The sequence below is a fragment of the Ptiloglossa arizonensis genome, chromosome 11 (assembly GCF_051014685.1).
Source record: "Ptiloglossa arizonensis isolate GNS036 chromosome 11, iyPtiAriz1_principal, whole genome shotgun sequence".
Classification (NCBI taxonomy): domain Eukaryota; kingdom Metazoa; phylum Arthropoda; class Insecta; order Hymenoptera; family Colletidae; genus Ptiloglossa; species Ptiloglossa arizonensis.
Window position 1 is genome coordinate 17,000,918 of NC_135058.1, and position 15,218 is coordinate 17,016,135.

At 41.5% G+C, this 15,218-nt stretch overlaps 2 protein-coding genes and 1 long non-coding RNA gene across 3 annotated transcripts in view; 1 reads left to right on the top strand and 2 right to left on the bottom strand.

Annotated features, from left to right (window-relative positions):
• LOC143152840 (lysosomal acid glucosylceramidase-like) overlaps nucleotides 1-15,218 on the bottom strand; it is an 86,074-nt gene that overhangs the window by 13,046 nt on the left and 57,810 nt on the right. The window lies entirely within an intron of this gene.
• On the top strand, nucleotides 8,547-10,429 carry LOC143152764 (uncharacterized). Its single transcript, XM_076323239.1, has 2 exons — nucleotides 8,547-8,783; nucleotides 8,943-10,429. The coding sequence occupies exons 1-2, from the start codon at nucleotides 8,551-8,553 to the stop codon at nucleotides 9,094-9,096; spliced, it is 387 nt and encodes a 128-aa protein (XP_076179354.1). The 5' UTR covers nucleotides 8,547-8,550; the 3' UTR covers nucleotides 9,097-10,429.
• On the bottom strand, nucleotides 11,233-12,227 carry LOC143152765 (uncharacterized). The gene is made up of 3 exons (XR_012993636.1): nucleotides 12,101-12,227; nucleotides 11,546-11,605; nucleotides 11,233-11,439 (listed from the first exon to the last, which is right to left on the bottom strand). It is a non-coding gene; the product is annotated as an uncharacterized LOC143152765 (long non-coding RNA).

The window sequence follows — 15,218 nt, forward strand, 5'->3', positions numbered from 1 at the left end:
ATGATCGAAATACTAATTATCGTTGTACAGGTTTTTGCCGAGTTTGAATGTATTTCTTTGGTCCTATCGTCGAATAAAACCCATCGTAGCAACCATCTGTCAACCACATGTCTGTTGTTTGTTCCTCGGGAGTAACGAAGCAGCTGCTTCCATTTGTTTGCTTTGCTATACTTTGCCAAGCAGTGAACAATCGAAGAACGATTAACATTCTCATTTGCGGAACAACCTCTCGCAGAGTTTGACACGGTTTATTTATAACGCTCCTTTTCAAAATCTCGTTCTTTCTACAGTTTCTTTCGTACTTGCAAGGTAACCTTCTTTGAACGCTAAATTCAATTTTTTCATCGTACACGAGATAGTAGAAGAAAGTATTCTTTGAAACATCCTGACTATATACTACGTGAAGTCGGAAATGTTAAATAACGGGCTTAGAAATGCCACTAAGGTTAGGTGTTGGATAATAATTTGTAGAAATTGGCAATTGTGCCCGAGTTGAACTCCAGAAGCATCGATCGACAACGACAATTCTTAAACGCGAATAAAATAAATGTTCAAATTCGGAATAGTTCTACAACGAATCGTTCGGCTTACTTTCTTCGATTTTATTTTTGTAGATCAAGAGCGGTGCTTTCCAAAGGAGGACGATCCCCACTTTGAAAAGCAACTTGTATAATTTGCAATCTAACATTGTAGGGTTATACTTTTATCTGCATTATTCTACCATTTATCTCGAGCATAGGAATTGTCTTTTAAAAAGTTCGAGAGACATCGGCGTTTCGTTAAATCGGATCTCGTTGCGTAGTTGCGTATTCCCTGCATATTTCGGTACAGATCCGAACCCTTGCGAACCTACCAAAGCCATTCGAGCCTTTTAACAGGGTCGAGTAGAGTTTCCATGGTAGAAGCGAGCAGTCTTCGATGTATGCGTGCGTGTTATTAACTCGACGATACAAGCGATAAGGACGGATCGCGAGATAAAGGAAAGTTTAATCTCGTGTAGTTTGTGGCACGGCGTGCGAGACAACAGTGCGCGATTATGCAAATCGACGTCGAAAGTTTTTAATGAAAATTTGTAATCTTGAATTTTCTAAGAACTTTAAACTTTCGAGATGCGACGAAAATGTTAATGAAACGGTATCTCGGTGAAACGTCGAGTGTCCGATGCGCGGTTAGTCGTTTGCATTCGAATGTACCGTTTCCCTTTCATCGTCCCGCGACAATTTTAACGTACAATACCCTTTCGCTTTAAAAACCGCCGGCAAGGGATCGTTATTTCCCACCGTCTTGTTAATTGCCTCCGAACCAACTTACGGAAACTGTCGCGACACTTTTTGTAATCGCGATACGAGACGTAACCAGTTCTCGACAATTTATCGCTTCCTCGTTGCACGTTCAAATTCTTATATTACATTTTAATTCCCTTGAAAAATGTGAACATCGTACGTGCAACGTTGCAGGGAAAAAGGAACAGCCTCGAATTACGGGGAATGCGATCCTGCGCGTAAGTATTTAGAATATGAACAGCGTCGAGTTATTTTGCCTTATAAAGGCTGAACGTCTCACCGGATAAACTCGCGCAGACTTTCTTTTCTTTCCTCGCTGAATACTATTTTACGTCCATCCAATTTTGAACCTAAATCTAGCGAAATACCTGGTTAGCGCACTTATTTTACCCCGATGGAACGCTTTGTTACATTTTACCATTGTACGATTAATTTTATTTACTTCGAAGGCCGAGGAATCGGAACTTTATCTCGGGAAGAGCAATTTCAACACGGTGAAAAGAATTCTGGCTGCGCTGCCGCCGAAACGGTCCGAAACGAAAGGCAGAGTACGTACTTGCATAAATTAACACCTTCGCTGCGGTCATATATGTAAATATAATACTTGGTTCCGTGCGAGTCGTATTTCATCGAACCTTCGTTACGCGCCGAAACGTTATCTTCCACGTGCTATTTCCGCTATTTTCGTTGCAACTGAAAACTTTACGAAGGGTATTTCTCTCGTTCCGTTCAATATTCAAGTCCACAAAAGAAGCAATCGCGTTGAACGCGCTAAAAACGATCGTTCGATAAAGAGACCTTTGACTTTCGTTATTACAGAGTATTTCAATACAAAGATCGAACGTGTCGGATTAGATTTCGATTCTACTTATAAATACTCGGATCTTATCGTTACCCCCCGAGGCGTAAATAATGGGATAAATAAAAGGTCAAGAGGTAAGGCGGAGACCAAGCAGCGTAACTCTCGACTACTCTCGACCATCCTCGAAAGGTACTCGAAGGGTTGGTGGCGTTCGTAAGAATAAGTGCCACTTTACTTGGCCGGGCTGAAATTAAATTCAACCAAGATAAATGACGCCGGTACGGCGTCGCTTCGCTTCTCCGAACATGTGAAATGTAAATTACTTCGAATTAAGACGCGGACCGTCGACCAGCCTACCGTTAAATGTATAAATATTTTCGCGAGGTATTACTCTCCGCGTATCGCGTTACTCGAGCACTTTTATTTCTCGTTAAACACGGATCACAACCGGACCTACGATCGGAACTAACTGAAATTTCATTGTCCTCTCTTGCGTCGATTAGGGAGAATAGCAACGAATACGGTTCTCCTGTTTGTTTCGGTAACTACAATCGCAATTACGTAATCTGATTATTCGCCCACAAAGTGACACCAACCATATCGCGTAAATGTTTCCATCGCTTTGAGGTATTTTGACGCTCGACGAACAAATTCTGCATTCTTTAAATATTTGCACAGATACAGCGATAATCAAACGATACATCGATCGGGATCGATTTTGACCGTCGCGGTGATAAACACGATACGCGCATTAAATCGAGAGTATCGGTTGCGCTTTTAATACCTTTGAAGCCAATGTATGCGGATAAAGGGGAACGGTGGATACGAGATTAATAGCCGAAAGTATATTTCCGTGTTCATTAATTCGACACGGGGCGGTCTTTGATTCGTTGCACGCCTATCGAAACGAAGTCGACGACGACCGGTGCATCGCGAAACGGAACCGCGACGATAAATTCCTTCGCTGCGACGCAACTTTGACAATTAAGGCGGATCAAATTATGGGTCGTACGAAGTATCGAATTATTCAAAAACCGGTCACGGAATAAATTTCGGGAATGGTACAGAATTATAGACTGATCGAACATCCAATGCGAAACTCGACCAACGTCGAGGTAACGGAGGTATTCGATCGATAAATCTTTTAAAAAATTGTTTAAAATACTGGAGAAGAGTGTCTTTCGAACGAGGTAGCGAACGAAGAATCAAAAAACTGCCCGATTCTTTTCGATGGACGGTACGGTTCGCACAGTCGTTCAAGGTACAGAAATCATCCGAAAACTGATCGTGTTGTCTTCGATAGGTTCGAAATGGACAGAGAGCGGTAGCGCGAAGGCGAGCGAGAACACCGAAGGCTTTCCGAGCGGTGGGCGACGTGCACGAAATTCCACGGAGAGTACTTTGAACGAAGATAATTGACAGTGAGTTTGCGCGATACAATATTTTAAAAAGAAAATTAGATTCTTTAAGTTCGAACGACCCGGTACGAGCCAAAGCTTAAGTTGCCAAGTTAATACGAAGCGAACCTCGGGGTCACCGGGCTCGACGAAAGTGTACCGTGTAATCGCGTGCTCGAGTTTAATATAAAAAAATGCTAGCAGCTGGATAGTATGCGCTATTCTCCGCACCGTTCCCTCGCGCTGGTAAGAACAGTTCTTTTATTAAGTAAAGTTCGGCACACTGCGGAACTCGTTATCCGTGTAACCCGCGGCTCCGATGGAGAATTTAATTTTGAGATCGTTATCCCCCGCAATTTGCTCGGATCGCTGAAAAATCTCGTTGTTGCCGCGTGTCCCGGTCATCTCGAACGAGACTCTATCGGAACGGATTTGCATAGTTTCACGGACGAAGCTGAATGTACACAGCTTCGCGATCCTACCATTTACTTAACATTTAGGCGTGTATCGGTTCCGCGGCACATTCGCGGTGCTCGGTTTTGCGAATAATTTTTTAACCGCGAAACAAATCGAAGCAACTCGTGGCAGAGATCCGATTCGATGTTTTTATAGGGAATTTCCGTCGACCGGTAGTCTTTTTTCGCTTACGTCCGCTCGAAATCAAAGGATACGTTCGAAGCTTTCGAACAGGGATGCGTTTCGTAAAACATTTCAACGTTCGTTCGAGGATAAAATTCGATTTTACGCGGGTGTCCCCTTGCACTCGGTTGCACGCCAAGGAACAAAGTAGACGTAAGAACGACAGAGAAAGGTACGTATGCAGTTTTCGCTGACAATGAGAAGCGGACGAACGTTGCAACATACTTCTGCAAATTCAAACGCGTTCACCTTTGTATCCGAAGAAAAGTGAGAGTCGTAGCGATACGACTGAAACGCTTTGCCTCGACAGTAGCATTATACCTAGCGTGTGCACGAGAGGGTAAGAGCGTGGAAGTATCGTGAACTTTGCGGATCAAACGCGAGACGAGATACCGGAAAAATGTTTTCAAGTTTCTAATGGAGTACGGAAACGTTGAAGTAAAATTCGTTGTTGCTGTCGGTACTATGAATTTAGGTTTTTCCGAACGAAATGCATCTTCGAAATGATGCATTTTTCGAGACAACGTAAATACGATACGCTTTATTCCTCTTTCCATTGAGCTTGCGAAAAGGTACGCGAGATTTTTAATTATTCGTTGCTATATATATATATATATATATGTCTACCTTTGTTAATCCATTGCAACGATTTGTAGCCCCGTTCCGATATTGTTAATTTTCTTTAACGTATTCAATTATTAAGACGCAATCTGGTTAGAACTACATTGTAGCGTGCTATCTAAACTAATTCAAAATATCCTAGCACGTATACTGTAAATTGGTTGCGCTAAAAGAAGCTGAACAACCCACTATCGACGCGGGTTGCTATAAATACCTAAGCGTGTGTCACGCGAGGCAAAAATTGGCAATATTCGAGAGAAACACGATGTGTAATCGGAAAATTATACATCGTGTAATAATCTTACAATATACTGTAGATCGCATTAGGCCACACTCGCGTTACCGACGAAGATGCCAGATTCGTAACGCAAAAAAAGAAGGGGTAATATAATACCTTCCTGTTGTAGCTCGCAATAAATGTTTTCTTTACGATCGCAGAACGCAACAAGTACAATTGCTGGACTAAACTTTTCGATTCGGATGTTCATTGCGCGAAACTAATAACACCTTTTTCATTGACTTTTCCTTTTTGTTTTTAACTAGACGAGAAACTCTTCCCTCTTGCTCTCGTTATTAATTTCATACCAAGCATTCGAGCTGCACTCGGGTCGCAATTAGTCAAAGGACAATTGGGATTATCGGTATTCAGTGATTCTTGAATCGCGTTGGTAACCAATTAAGGTCAACTCGTACGGTTCTTCGAGCTAAAGTATTGTGCTGATCCGTTTAGTGCTTCACACGTGTTGCGATAAACGTTTGGAAATTAATTCGGTTTCCCGATTGTATGGACGATCGTTTAAACAATTTTGCGCAATAATTATGGCTTCGATCATTTTTCGTTGTTTCCAGGTGAGTTGTTCATCGAGATGCACGCGTAGGTATTTTACGTTGGCGTCCGCGATACATTGTTGACTTTAACGTCTAGAGTTACGTACTTTACAGTTACGAATACAATGGGCGATGATTCGTTCTCGTTAATTTTTAGTCTCCATTTACTGGCGCACTTTTAGTTCGTTTGTTAATTCTCGGGTAGTTTTTACGCATCCACGGGGTTTTCGGTGGGTCTTTTCGTTCGATAAGAAATTTTATGGTACACAGTTGGTACTCGTAGGTTTATTTAGGAAACGCTGTGCACAGAATATTGTGCGCGTACACACAGAGGTCTGTATGCATCGCGAGCTATCGAATCGTATCTTTGGAAGCTCGTCTGTCAGAAAAGTGACCATGAGGAGCTCTGGAAGGGAACACCGAAGATCGTCGATGAAGGAGTTCGTACGAACACGCGGCTTCTTATCTACCATCGAGTTCTACTTCCTTTTGGCCGGCTTTTGCAGGGCTTTGTAATATTTTCTGGTCACGTCCTGGGTATGCATGAACTTTAAAAAGTGGCGCCTTCGTGCTCACAGAATATTAAAGCCATTCATATTTACCCAGTGACTAGATACTGTAGACACGTAATAACGCATTCTCTCGGGTTTTTTTTTTCTCTTTTTCTACCCTCTATCCTCGCCCCGAAATTATCGTCCCTTCCTGTTCGTTTCGCGTATTCAGCGTAAGACGGCGTTACTTCACGACTTCCGATATTCGAATTCATCGCCGACTACCGTACTTCACCGCTTCTGATTCCGGCTTATGAATACGAATTGCATCAATTACGCGGACCCTGGCCGAGGTTACTGCCTACGGGATATTTAAGGGGTTACGACACTTTGACGGGCTGAAAAATAAGGTAGTTATTAAGAATTGTTTTCAAAGACGAGTATTTAATTTTATCAAACGTTTATACATTGCGTAAAAGCACGTACGGTAAATTACGAATCTACTAAATTTGATTAAAAAATTTTAATTTGCGTAGAAGTTATGACCGAGTACGTGGAACCGCTTCACTTGGGTTGGCGAAAAAGGTATTTAATCATCGAATTACCTAAATTAAAAGAAAAAAGATTTACAGTTCGCGTTGGAGACGCAATCGTTGAGCGTATTTGATAATACGGATTTCTTCGTTGTCGTCGAAAGCGTGGAATTATTTATATTTTGTGCAAGAGCTGAGCTTTACGCATACAGAATTTGAAAAAACTTGACGCAGAATGCGTTTCTCGCTCAAATTACACAGATAGGTTGCTCGTGTTACGTTTGACATTACTGGTACGTAAAATCGATAGTCGACGGGTGCCTGGTACGTATGTAGTCCGTTACCTTCATTTTATTTCATCTCATCAGGAAGCGTTAAAGCTCCTTAGACACTTTGAGTGCCTCTTCCTCCGAGTTCTCCGCGTTTACACAAGAACTCACTTTGGAACCGTTTGGCGTCGTTTTAACGCGCACGGAATTTCCGCTATCTACGACTCTATTAAACTTGTTCGTTTAGAACTTTGTAAATATCGATACATGCGTCGTAGTACGGGTTCTGTTACTTGCCTCGATCCTCGAGGGCAGACGTAAAAACTGGTCGTTGAAAACGGCCAACGCGCTCGAAGTTGTTGGAACGGTATCATTGATTCGAAAAATCGGACTGGAAAGTCAAGTTACAGTTAATAAAACTCGAACGTTGCAATATTGTGCGGTCACTGTCCATCGTGCGAGAGGAAACGCGAAGAACGGACTACGACGGATATGGAAGTTGCCCGAAAAATATCCGACGAGAGAAGCCTTTGTTCGTACACAGAAAATTATTGCAAATCGCCGATAGACGAGCAATTTAGATCGGAGAAGATCGAATTTATTTTATTCGCCGGATCCCCAGGTTCGCATTGTGTTCGTATTTTTCCTGCATCCGATAAAAATGATTTTTCCCGTTTTCTCTCTATTATTTATTTAGCGAATCGAAATTAAACACAGTTTTTGTCCGATTCCAGCGAAGCGTGGTAAACGCTCTTTTCCAATATTCTGGTACTCGTTTCAACGAACAAACGAACGAACGAAAAGACGTACCGTCGAGCAGTATAACGACTTTATCGATGGAACGTCGAACGCTGACGCATCGAATTAGGGAAAATTCTGGAGAAGGGAATGCTCGTTGAACTTACTCGCTGGATACTGCACCAACGTACCGTCACCTTCTCGGAAATGCGTAGCGTTACTTAAAAGATGAAAAAGCAATCATAGCTCCTGAAACGAAACTGTAGCTCCTGAAATGGAATATTACAAAAAGACGCGCGTACGCGATGATTCGTTAAACAAAAAACAGAGGATGACGACACGCAATATATTAAAAATAGGAAAATTATTTAGTCCATAATTTATTTCGACGGACGAAAGGATTTTCATAAAAATCGAAATGGTAGGAAAGACGAGCAAATTTTTATTCGAATAAAAAATTACTTTCCAACTAACGTATTTATTCGCGATGTTTATTCGATCGGTCGATAAAAAAAATCTATATCTTTATTCGTTTATTGTGAAATTCCAATTTTTGTTCAACGGGTAACGAATAAAGAGGTGTTTGTCTTTTGCTCGTTGTTCGAAACTTTTATCTAGATAAAAATTTTATCCACCTTCGATCGGGAAAAAGGATGACAAAATGTTACGTGAAACAAAGGGAAATACGTAGACTAATAATTGTAAATTATAAGTTATTTCACTCCGTCTACCGGAAGTGCAAGAGAAAATTGCAGTGCTTATGGGATGACCTAATATATTCGCAAAAAATATGGTAGCTGGGCGGAAAGTAAACAAGGGTATAGCGTTCGCGAGCGTTACTGGCAGGAAAGCGACCGAGGAAAATATAACGTGGAATTTTGTAGCGACGTCTATTGTATAATCTCGAAGGCGGAGAAAGAGCGACGCAACGTATCCTCGGTATGTATATATGTATGTATGTATGTATGTATGTATGTATGTATATATGTTCGCGAAACGGCATCAGCAGTCACGTAGCGTTCTACCTCCCGATCTCTCGAGTCCAACTTTTCGTAATGGATGCAGGACGCATCTATCATCCCTCGTCATCAACGTCAAAATCCTGGCCAAACACAGCAGCCATCGGCTCGCCACTGAATACCGACTACTGAATACAAAAGAACAGCCAACGAATAGCAGATAGTATGCTCAACTGCCTTCCGCCTCTCTCGGTCCGTCTGCGTGGGTTTCGTGTGCCGATCCCCGTACGAGCGCTCGCGATCGGAGTTAGACCTTACGGGCGCCAATTTTTTCTTTCAACCTTCATCGAAATTAACGTTTTTTTTTCTTTTTTTCTTTCAGTAATCGTCACGACAGTCGTAATTCAACCATTTCGACGAAATATCGCTACCTCGCTTGCATCACCTTCGAAGAGCGTTCTAAACTCTCGAGTTACGTTGATACTGGCTTATTTGCCCAAGTACTGCAATTTCCACTAACGCAAGAGTTGGACTAACGGAATTGGTAATTATTAACGCGAATAATTAGCAATCAGTTACTCGATGGTTAGAGCGTAACCGACGGTGGCTCGAACTTTGGGTTGTATTTTTTGGGGAGACACGTGCGATCGATTCCAAAAGTCGGTTGTAACCGATGTTAAAGTTCGTACGAAATGAAACAGCGACTCGTGATCACCGAGGGATTATATCCTCGCCGTACCGGGGAACAAACTGGATGTTGCGTATAAGTAAGAGGTTTACGAGAAAGTGGCTTTGAATAACTGGTGATTTTGTTCCGACAACAGCTCAGCATCCAAGAGGCTAGCAATTTACGAGGTTGCTTGCCAATGTTCGGGTTTGGGACGCTGTTACGGAGTAAGATTTTACCGTGCAATTCTTTTTAACCCACGACGACTCACCACGCGACAAAAGCAGCGAAATCGGTGCACGATTTTTGTCGAAACTGATACAATGTTCGTAAATCCTGCCGATTGGAAAAAAGGGAAATCGATCGCGCGCAAGTAATCGTGCAATATTTCAATGGTCTTTATTGGATTTTCGTAACTATCGAAGAGAAATTTTTTATTACCAGACCAAGAATTCGGTATCGAATTTTTCGTACAAGCAGGTTCCATTACGGTAGTTTCTACGCTCCCTGTCGGATGCCGAATACATTGTTACGCAAGTTTGTTTACATTTCGCAAGAGTATTATAAGGCGATAATGCATTTTTCCCACGTTCGTCGATTTAGCCCACTTTTCGAGAACAATTCGCTCGTTTCGCGGTGTTGCGTGCCCTTTTTTTTCTATTTCGACGTTCCCTCCGTAGAAATATTCGATAATAGTTCGAAGCATACATTGGTTATTCGAAGCATCGTCGAACGAATTTTCATGAAATTTGACCGTAACGTCCACACGCTGTGCACGAAATCGTCGTCGTGTTTCGAATTTTATCGAAATCGTGGGACGCATCGTGCAAGAAATACTTATAAAAAAGTAATCTTTCCTTCGGACCAGATACGGTTGCGGTTGAGCTACAAATTCACGCGCCGAAACGGATCGACGACTTAAAACCTTATTGTACAATGTTATCCAGAAAATAGTTCCCGAGTTCTTCGTGCTACGCTCGGACTTTTCGGAAGCTGACGCTGCAAATATTTTTTCATCTTGCCGCGCAATTTACAATAAGTTTTAAAAGTTTAATCCAATATCTGGAACTACGAAGCTACCTTAAGTATCTCTTTAGTTGCCATTGTACGTATGTACTTATGTGTATTGCGAACGTTCGCAGTGGACCACTGTCTCGAACAACTAGCGATTCAAGAAAAAGGCAATAAAACGTAACTCTCGGCGGCGTATGTTTTCCTTCCTACATATGTATATACAAGAACTTTCAAAAGTGCGTCATTAAGGAGATTCAAAGTTTTCCCGAGTCGACGGTGTACATACGCTTCGGTGAGAAACTTTCCGCTACTAACTGATTCCACGGGGATTCGACTATACCTCGAAGTAAAAATCGTAAAGGAAGATCGTAAAATCGAGAGCGTCGCGTGTCTGAAACAAACGAGAAAACCGATTTCACGCGTTCGAGCTGATTATCGCTGGTTTTAATTTCGACTACATCGAGATAAATATTGCGTCCCTTTAGAAAAAGTACAGGAACGAACTTTTACGGTACGTTTCTTACGAGATGGGAAAATTGATGGTCTTCCCAGCTGTGGGTCCGATCACGATAGGGATCTTGTATACGGTATAACTTGTCCTCAAATTCTAAAATTAATTAAGCTCTACACTTCGAGGGTAGTGCTGTACAAAGCGTAATACCAATTAAACCGTCCTATATTGTATACACATCGAGACCCATCGGCCGATTTATTACAAAAGCGGTTGTATAAATTCTTTGCGCGATAATATCAATGCTTCCTGAAGCGAGTGAAACTTTTTTAGGAGGTTGTTCTTCTTCGTGCGCAATTTATACGACACGATGCGTATTTATTGGTTTATCGTTCGCGAGTAGTTCGCACATATTCGACCAGTACCGAAGCTTGTTTGTTCTCGTACCAAAGAATTACACCCGTCGAATAAATTTCGTAAAAATGAAACTGACGTTCGGCTAACCGATACCAAACTTCGGATTCGAAAGAACAAACGTGATTCTGCGATGCAGTACGACTAAAATTTTTATTTTAATTCATCCTTAAGCATTAGTGTATAATACGATGCTATCTATTAGCGCGTCTAATTAGATAGGAGACCAGGAAGAAGCGCTTGTAATATATTTATAACAGTTTGAACCAAACCACCCAATGTGAAGTTACCCTGCAGAATACTTTTGAGCAACCCCGCGACTTCGCTAAGTATCTGAAAATATACCGAATGCTTAAACAGTTAACAACCTTAAATTAACCTTTCGATACATTAAATATTCTTCGAATAGCTTGGAAAATAAGTTCGACGGCATACTTACTTTGTCGATAGCGGAACTATTACCGCTGTCTGACGTACTGGCAGCATCGACATAGTTTAGCTGTTCCATTATATCGCCACATTATATTTAACGTCATGGTCATGGAAAAGCGCAAATAAGAGAAAATTATAACACAAAGCAGAAAAATACGAAAAGAGAACGGTATTCGTACATATAAAATAATTTTGTCGAAGACTATAAACGCCGATAACGTGGATTTAGAAGAACGGAAAAGATTCGAGAGTCCGTCTCAAGTGGTGCGCTTCGAGGAAATCTACGAGAACTTCAACTTGACGGACACTGACAATGAATTGAAAGAATGCGCGCAGAATTTCGGGTAACGTTTGCGTGTCGTGTGTTTCGATGCTTGCACGGTTTAAGCGTTGGAAAGAATCGCGTGCGAGTCGGTTAGACGAAATGGAACTTCGAGTGTACTACGAACGAGTTTCGTGGGAGAGTCAAACACAGCAACGCATCAACGAACGAGCTCTATAGTTGTACACGAGTATAACAAAATCGGTACGAATATTTAGTTTAGAAGATTGAAATTCTTACCATCGCAAAGCAGAAAATACCTAAGAGTAGAATGACGACCTTATCGTTTCGTGAGAACATTTTTTCGAATTTAATTCGTTATTGTACGTTCGAACTACACCTCGCTTCTAAGATGTCAAATACTCGCAAACTTTTCTTTTTATGGAACATTCGTTATCTTTTTGCACATTATCGCGAGCAGTTTATCTTTTTCAGTGATGACTCATAACAAGAGTTCAATACTTAAAAACATTATAAAATAGAAAGAGTATATTATCTAATTGCTCATTGTAATAATAGCTTCGCTATAATAATTACCCCAGTTCGGTGACACGAATAGATGCAATTAGAAAGTAAGGTTTATCCATTTTAAACAATTATCCAGTTGGGTATCGATAATGGTTACTAATTGCTTCGTTTCTTCAATTTGACGACGCATATGGGTACCAATGGGTGATGATCAGCGTGAAAGTACTTAAAATAGAGAACGAATAGAGTTTTGGATAGTACAGCAGCTTTAATTTTTACACAGATATTTTCTATAACGCGTTCAAGATATATTTCACTTTCAGAATGGAATTCTTCGATACGTCGACGAACAATTTAAAAAATAGTTCAGTACATTCGACCATATCCAGTTCCGCGTAAAGACTTATCGGAGTCCGAGGTTAATTACCCGATGAGCTCTTTCCTTTTCCGAGATCTTCGGAGTTGCGATAAAACTGTATCGAATAGAGAAGCATTCCGCGTAATACAGTGTCTTGCGCGGAGAGAAAATTTTTGGAAAAATTCTGTGAAAATATCGAATCGGTTGCTAGAAATGAAATTTTTCTTTCCCAGTAACAAAAGTCTCGTGTTGAAAAGCATCTACTACAAAGGCAAATGCGTATACAGGTGGAATTTCCTATATGCGTCCGGTTCCGATACATCGAGGCAACGAAGGTGGATGCCTTTTGAAAAAGACGGTTGCCCTACACGTATCGGACCCGCTAACTTTCATACGAGACCAACAGCGTGCATACTATACATCGAACGTGTATAGACCGTACGCTCCTGGTTTGTACACCGGACTTTACGTTGCATCGAAATTCGAGCAAATGTGTGTTCGATGGGAAACGTCAACAAAACTAAGCCAAGAAGTTTAATCGAAGTAACTAGTAACTTTACGTCGAATAATTTTGTTCTCGATAAATCTGGTTTATTATTTCTGTAAACGTGTATTATCTTTATTCGATATTCTCGCAAATATTTTAGTATTTGCACTCCTAACGATGCAAGTAAAAAGGTTATCTACTAATGGAAACTCGTGCGTCACCTAGACACAGAGACAACAATCAACACGTTGTAGTAACGTGCTTGTCCTTCGAACAAATTGCACCAGTTTCGTTATATCTAAGTAAATTATACGATACAGTGAAACGCGTTTTATCGACTGAAAGTCTTTTCCTCGTGAAATAACAATTACTTAAATTTCTATCAACTACCCTGTGTTCAATTTTTGAGCTTATAAAATAAATATCGCTATACCAAAAGAAAAGGGAACGACTCAACGTTATAATTTATTTTAATGCCAAGTGACATTTTTTGCAACGACATTATTTTTCCTACTTATCTTTTACCGTTCCACTTAGTTGAGTTCGTGTTGGTGATATACCGTTAGTCATCTACTTGGAATTGTAAAATATACGTAGACCTTTGCACGTTGGGGGAAAAATAGAATCTGTCTTTCTTATAAAAATGAAGCGCGAAATTTGTTCCGAACGAATGATAAATGTGGCTCGTTGATCGTCTATAAGAAGAATCGGAAGAGGTTCTTTAACGAAAACGGGTTGTTTCCCGAGTCTGAGTCGCTTTTAAAGCGAAACGCTTTTCCTTTATTGGGAAATCACCTTTTCTCCATTAGAGAACGTCTTTTAAATCTTCTTCGAAAACAATGGGCCGGTTTTAATAAGTCGTTTACTGGAAAACATTTCTTTCGGGCGACGGGGACGGGGACGGGGACGGGGACGGGGACGGGGACGGGGACGGGAGGGTAGTTTTCTTTTAAATCGAAGACAAAGCGCGACATCGGACGAAAGCGAAGAAGACGCATCGTCGTACTCGGGCAGGAGTAATTATCGCGAGATAATTGGATTACCTTTGGAAAGCTTGGTTCGACAGGTATGCAACTGGAGCGTACGGCGGAAAGGTATTGGCGTAAGTGGCGTAGCGATTCGCGCTGAATTCGTAATGAGAGGGAACTGAAATCTCGAAACTCTGACAATAAGGGACGCTGGAGTCGGAACGGCCGTTGCGCGGGAAAACAAACCACTGGTAATGATCGAAGTTTGTCGCGAGGCCACTCGAGGTAATGGCGAGTGGTTAGACGAACGCGTGGTCAAACGCAACCCTCGGCAACCCTCTGGATTACGTCGAGATCCGAAGGGTATAGAAAGCAAATTGTCGAAGCGGACGCGACATTCACCCCCTTCGAACTTACTCGCAGCTTTACCGCGAAAACGGGATATCCTTCGGTCTCCCTGATTGTTTCCATCTTAACTTCCGACTTCCTCTCTTATCGGCCGATCTTCGTGATTTCTCCGTAACCTATCGCAGAGCGAACACGACGGGAACCCTATCAGAAGTAATGCGAATCACCGTTGAAATTACCAACGATTTCAAATTCTTAAACCTCCATCGACGCACTTTCATTTGTCATCGTGTCTACGCGTACCGTGCCTTTCAAAATCAGCGTACTTCTTCAGCCGATAGAGCGCTACAAAAAAGAAAAAAGAAAAACGGATGCGTAGAAGTTTTCACGAGTTTTCCAAGGACTCTACAAACTCAATTTTATCTACGCGAAGTCTTCAATTTTCAGATTATTAAGGTTACGAACTCTCGAGATTCCTGGGAAATTTAATAACGAAAATCGACTGTTCCTGGCAAGATTCGCCCGTGTTTGCGAACGACAAATATTCGTGGGGGCGAATGTGGCAACGATAACGACAAAAATTCCTTTCAAGGCCATTCCAAGGTCTCGATGCGACCTCGTCACGATCTCGCGGGAAATATTTGCCGCTACTCCATTCGTCCCTCGAACCGAGCCAATTTTCCTTCGTTACTTTTTCGTATCTTTAACAAATACCTTTTCCGAATCGTA